At 39.8% G+C, this 6,226-nt stretch overlaps 1 protein-coding gene across 1 annotated transcript in view; it reads left to right on the forward strand.

Annotated features, from left to right (window-relative positions):
- Positions 1-6,226, forward strand: part of TBC1D19 (TBC1 domain family member 19) — a gene marked incomplete at its 5' end in the record, with an annotated part of 176,514 nt that overhangs the window by 121,554 nt on the left and 48,734 nt on the right. The window contains one exon of the mRNA XM_007955658.1: positions 5,022-5,054. Within this exon, the coding sequence (XP_007953849.1) occupies positions 5,022-5,054 (33 nt within the window). The remainder of the gene's footprint in view (positions 1-5,021; positions 5,055-6,226) is intronic.

Consider the following 6,226-nt stretch of genomic DNA (forward strand, 5'->3'; position numbering starts at 1 on the left):
CCAGTGATTCTTCTTTGTTTCCAACTTTTGCATTCCAGTCACCAGTGATAATCAACACATCTTGATTGCATGTTCAGTCAATTTCAGACTGCAGAAGTTGATAAAAATCTTCAGTTTCCTCATCTTTGGCTTTGGTGGTTTGTGCGTAAATTGGAAAATAGTAATATTAACGGGTCTTCCTTGTAGATGTATGGATATTATCCAATCATTGACAGCATTGTACTTTGGGACAGATCTTGAAGCATCCTTTGTGATGATGAATGCCATGCCATTCCTTTTCAATTTGTCATTCCTGGCATAGAAGATCATATGGTTGTCTGATTCAAAATGGCCAAAACCATCCATTTCAGGCATTAGTGAATGCCTATGATATCAATCTTTATGCATTCTATTTCATTTTTGACAACTTCCAATTTTCCTAGATTCATACTTTGTATATACCATGTTCTAATTATTAATGGATATTTGTAGCTGTTTCTCCTAATTTGAGTTGTGCCATGTCTGCACATGGAGGTCCTACAAGACTTACTTTATCCATTATCATTAAGGTTGGTTCTACTCTGATGAGGCAGCTCTTTTCCAGTCCTATTTTTAGTGCCTTCCAACCCATGGGACTGGTCTTCCTGAACTGTGTTGGACAGTGTTTCCAAGCTATTCATAAAGTTGCCCAGTAGTGTATCAGACAGTGTTTCTCTGGTATTTATAAGTTTTTCCCTGGTCAGTTTTTGAGAAGTGGATGGCCTTCTCCTTCTTCCTAGTCTGCCTCAGTCTGTAAGCTGTGTTGAAACCTGTGCACCATGTGCAACCCTGCTGGTTTCTGAAACACCAGTGGCACAGCCTCAAGGATCACAGCAACATGAAAGCCCCACAGGATGACAAACTGACAGGCAAGTTTGTCTCCCTTTGCTGTTGGAAATCTCTGCGCTCTCCCCTTTCTTAATTCCTACCTGGAACCTGACACTTTGTGGCGGCTCCCTCCCTTTCCTGGCTCTAGGGGTCTGGGGCCTGCCTGGTCCTTCCCCTTACCTGGATCCTGCTGCTCCTGTGGTCCCTGGCCGCTCCCTCCCTTTCCTGACTCTAGGGGGCTGGGGCCTTGCCTGCCTCCCATCCCTTACCTGGAATCTGCCACTCCTGTGGTCCCTGGCCACTCTCTCTGGCACATAGTAAAGGCTCAATCCTTATTTGTTGAATGATGCACAGAAGGAGAGAGGATAATTGATGGGGCAAGATTCAGAAGTAGAAGTTGGCAAATTTTTTCTGTAAAGGGCCAGAGGGTAACTATTTTGGATTGTGCTGACTATAAATTGTCTCTGTCATATATTCTTCTTTTTTTCCTAATAATCTTTTAAAAATGTAAAAGCCATTCTTACATCACAGGCCTTATTAATACAAGCTCTGTGAGAAAAAGTCAAGGAAACAGAATCTAGATCACAGGTGAAGATGTGAGCTCTGGAAAACAATTTGTCCTCTGATAATAAAGGGAAAATGAGAAAGCAGATGAAATATGTGGTGAAACTTCAAAGTAAAGAACAGAGAAGCGAGTGAGTTCATGTTAGTGGAATCAGCATCCTCAGTGGGTATTAGCACTTGTAGAGTGGAACGTTTTTGAAAGAACAGGGTAGCTAATTAAATAGAGATGAACAGGAAAATTGGTAAGCACCCTGGAATGCAGCCAAAGTTGAATAACATCAGTCTATAGTGTGTACTGGAAGAAAGAGAAAATTGGAAAGGTAGAGCCCAAGAATTATCACTTGTGACGCTTGACAGGGAAGCTGTACAAAATTCCAAAGTTGGTTGGCCTGGCATCTTGTTTAGAATCATGCTGGTTTTCCCTCCTTCTCTTGATAAAATTACTTCTAGAAACAATGAAGAAATATGTGCTAATTGGTGAAAATAATATCAACAGTTAACATTTATTAAGGACCTACTATGTGCAGATACTGAAGTACCATGAACTGCCAGAAGAACAAACAAATCTGTCCTGAAAGAAGTGCAGCCAGAATGCTTCTTGGAAGCTAGAATGGCCAGACTTCGTCTCACCTTCTTCAGTCATGTAGTCAGAAGGCACCATTCCCTGGAGAAGGAGATCATGCTTGGTAAAATGGAGAGTCAGCAAAAAAGGGGAGGACCCTCAATAAGATGGACTGATACAGTGGCTGCAGTGATGGGCTCAAGTATAACAAGGATTGTGAGGCTGGCACACAGCTGGGCAGTTTTGCTCTGTGCTACGTAGGGTCACCATGAGTTGGAGCTGATTTCATGGCACCTAACAGCAACATGTGCAAGTGGCTAAGTGCTCAACTATAACTGAAAGTTTGATCATTCATATCCACCCAGAGAGGCCTTGGAATAAAGGCCTGGCAATCTGCTTCTGGAAGTTCACAGCCTTGAAAACTCCTGGGAGTGCAGTTCTGTTCTAAGACACATGAGCTCTCCATGAGTTGGAATCAACTGAAAGATAACTAGGTTGGTTTTCTGGTTTTATATGCTGAGCTACATCCATTGTCTTATTTAATCATAGTATCTAGGTTCTATTACTATCATTCATTTACAGATGAGGAAACTAATCTTAGAGAAGTTAAGAAATTTACCCAGAAGCACACAAACCTGTTAAGTGTCAGAGCCAGATGAACTCAACCAAGTCTGTCTAGTACCTGGTCCACGTTTTACTCTATCTCAATAGGGTGCTGATTAATGAATTGATATCAACATGGAAGGAAGTCTCTGTATGGACAAGTCCTGTCCTCATCTATTCTGGTTACCTAGTGCTTCTCTGACTGGAAATATACCACAAATGGGATGGCCTTAACCAACAGGAGTTTATTCTCTTACAGTTTGGAGGCTTTAAGTCCAAGTTCAAAGTGCCATGCTCTAAGACCTGAGTGAAAGCCCCTCAGCCTTGGGCTTCAGCTCTGCCTCCAGCTCCTGGCTCATTGAAGCTAGAGGCTTTTTTTCACTCAGACAGCTGCTGGCTGCTGAGGCTGCCAAGCCCAAGGTTGACAAGTGAAAAGCACAGTCCCAGATGTTACCAAACCACACAGCAGGCTATTAATTCAAGGCCATTGTAAGTCCCAAGGTCAGCAGAGCATGGCAGGCTGTGAACAACAACATGGCTACATGCAGAGTCCAAGGTGCCATGAGCTAGAGACCATTCCCAAAGCTGCTGCTTATATACAGGAAGCAGACAACATCCCAAAGGCTGCTTGTGGTAGATCCCACCATGGAGTTGATTGCCAGTCTCATCATGGGGAATAACTATATCCAGCTTCCCAGCCACTCAACCAGGCCCAGCCAAGTTGATGCACAAACATAACAACAACATCATCCGTCTCTTGTTCAATATTTTTGTAATTCTTTAGATGAAGGTATAGATAGTATACTTACTGAATTTTCCAGTGATATGGAACCAAGAAGAATAGAGAATACATTAGCATACAGAATGAGGATCTAGGATCATCTCAAATTGAAATGGTTCATTCAAGAAGAACTATAAAAGAGATGAGAATATAATCCTTTACTTAAGTCCAGAAACAACTGCACAAATGCAGTGTCTCAACTATGGGTGTGGAAGGAAGAAAAATACTTACAGATTTTAGTCATCTCACTTTAAGGAATGTAGTGAATTGCAGTTTGTCAAGAGGGACATAGAATAGGGAAGCTCTTTAAGTCTACTTCATCCGAGGAACAATTTAAGAAACTCAAATTCATAGAGCAAAACTGGTAGTGATGGAGTAGGGCGAGAGGGGGCAGTGGGAGTGAGCAGGGTCTTCAAGTGTTTCTGAGAGTTTTCATACAAAAGATAAATGACATGTTCTCTCAGACCTTTGTGGTCAGAACTAGGAATAATAAGTAGGAATAACAGAGATCCAGACTTTCACGCCGTATGAGAATAAGTTACCCCAAATTAGACCTGTTCAAAATTGTCAGCATTTTTATAATGCTTTATATGAGGGTGTGGATAATGTACTTACCACATTTTCCAGTGATGTGGAGCCAGGAAGGATAGAGACTACATTAGAATACAGAAAGGAATCTAGGATTATCTCAAGTTGGAATGGTTCAATCAAGAAGAAATGGGTCCACGGTTGCTGGAAGTGTTTTAAACTGAAACTGAGCATTTTCTATGACTTGCTCTAAATGACCTCTGAAGTCCCTGCCAAAGAGTTTTTGCCTCTGAAGATGTCAGATGAATAAAGCATTTCTATATATTTTTCTAAAAAGTAAACTTCTCAGCTTTCTTCTGTACTCTTTGCAGCCTGATTTAGTACAGTGTTAGGAATCTGATGGTGTATATTAACAGAACTTCTGTTTTGAAGCTAAGCTGTACCAATTCTGATTTTTCACTCAGAATATGACAAGATGTTTTATTTAGCATACCTAGTTAGGCCTTGAGTATTTCTTTGAAAAGGATGTGTATTTTACTTGTATATGATTCTTGCCAAAGATTATACTGAAATTGTACCATATTTCTGCCAATATTTTTCTTGAACTACGTTCCATGATGAAGTTTTTTGTAATAAACTTTTGTATACAAGAAATTGCCTTGAAAAAGCTTTTAAGTTGGATTGGATTCTAATAAACAGGATGAAACTGTGAATAATCTATTGACTTTCTGAAACTATTATACTATTCTCTGAGATAGTTAAAAAAAAAAAACTTTGTTCTGTAATCTGCCTGTTATATTTTTGTACTGTTTTTTAGACATATTCAAAGTTTTTAATTTTTCAACATACCAACAGAAAGTTAATTGGATACAAAAACAAAAAAAAAACAAACTCATTGCCTTCGAGTTGGTCTGGTTAGCAGTCAAATGCCTTAGGCACTACGCCACCAGAGCTCCCAGTTAATTGGATGCATGTTGAAAACTTCAAGTTTGCTTTTCAAAAAAATGTTTGAAAACATCTCATTATCACTGATGTTGAAGCAAAAACTAGGAAACCTTTCTATTTTTGGTTTTAGTCTTTCCAAGTTTACTTTATTCAGTGTACCACTTACTGAAAAGAAACACTTTTTTTTTTTAGGTGTAATCCCTTTTCACGGATTTTCAATGTATGGTAAGTTGAGCTTAAAATATTAGTTGTCTTCATCACACTTGAGAAAATTAAACAACTCTGATCACAGCTTTATATCGCATCATCATCCACACACTTAACAAGTGACTGTCAATTTTTCAAACGTTTAGTATTTATTCATCTAATTAAAAAATTAAATCGATGATAAGAAAAACAATAAAATAAAAAGAGGTCATCTTAATTCCTCGTATAATGATGACTTGGCAAGTTAGAGTTACAACATAATGTGAAAGTGGTTGTGTGCTTTACCATTTTCTAATCCAGTGGCAACTAGATACACATTAATATTTAGTTCTAATTGGTATAAAATGAGTCTGTGTAAATTCTTAAACTAATTCTCCTAAGAGTCTGTAAAATGTGAAAGGTAATAAGTCAGAAAGAATCAAGGACAGCACTGACTCTGAGCTCAGGATATGTCCGGCTACTGGTGGTTGCTGTTGTTGTTTGCCATTGAGTCGGACCCAACTCATAGCAACCCCTCCTTGGGTTTCCGAGGCAGTATCACTACGGAAGTAGATTGCCCAATCTTCCACTGGTAGGCTCAGTAACAATCACACTGCAGCTCACAGTCATCCTGATAACACGTGCAGCATTGAGAGCCATCCATACCATTCTGGCCTCGTGTGCCATTGCATGAGGAATGTAGGAAGCTCAGTGAAGACCGACAAGAGGAAGAATGCCCTGTGCCTAAGTGCCACTTATTTTTGAATTTTCATGTATTATGTATGAACTTGTTGAAGATTATCCCCTTATTTCTACCCTCTACCTTTAGAATAAATGGAAATGCTTTCATATTTTACTTTGTGACAAACAGCAGCAATGAATTAACACTTTTCTTTGTCAGATAATCATAGTGAATGACAATAACCAAAAAAAAAAAAAGAACATTACCCTTGAATCAGATCTGACTCATAGCAACCCTTCCTTGGGTTTCCGAGGCAGTATCACTACGGAAGTAGATTGCCCAGTCCTCCTTCCCAGGAGTGGCTGGTGGTTCCTTCTGTTTAGCGCTCAAGTCCCTTAGGGACTACACCACCAGAGCTCCCAGTGGTGAATGACAGTATAAAACTGAAAACTAGCACATAGTGAGGAGCTCTGGTAGCATAGTGCCTAAGGCACTTGACTGCTAACCAAAAGGCTGGTGGTTCAAATCC

The sequence above is a fragment of the Orycteropus afer genome, unplaced genomic scaffold, assembly GCF_000298275.1.
Source record: "Orycteropus afer afer isolate SDZICR_OR568_19922 unplaced genomic scaffold, OryAfe1.0 scaffold00525, whole genome shotgun sequence".
In the NCBI taxonomy this organism is placed as follows: Eukaryota; Metazoa; Chordata; class Mammalia; order Tubulidentata; family Orycteropodidae; genus Orycteropus; species Orycteropus afer.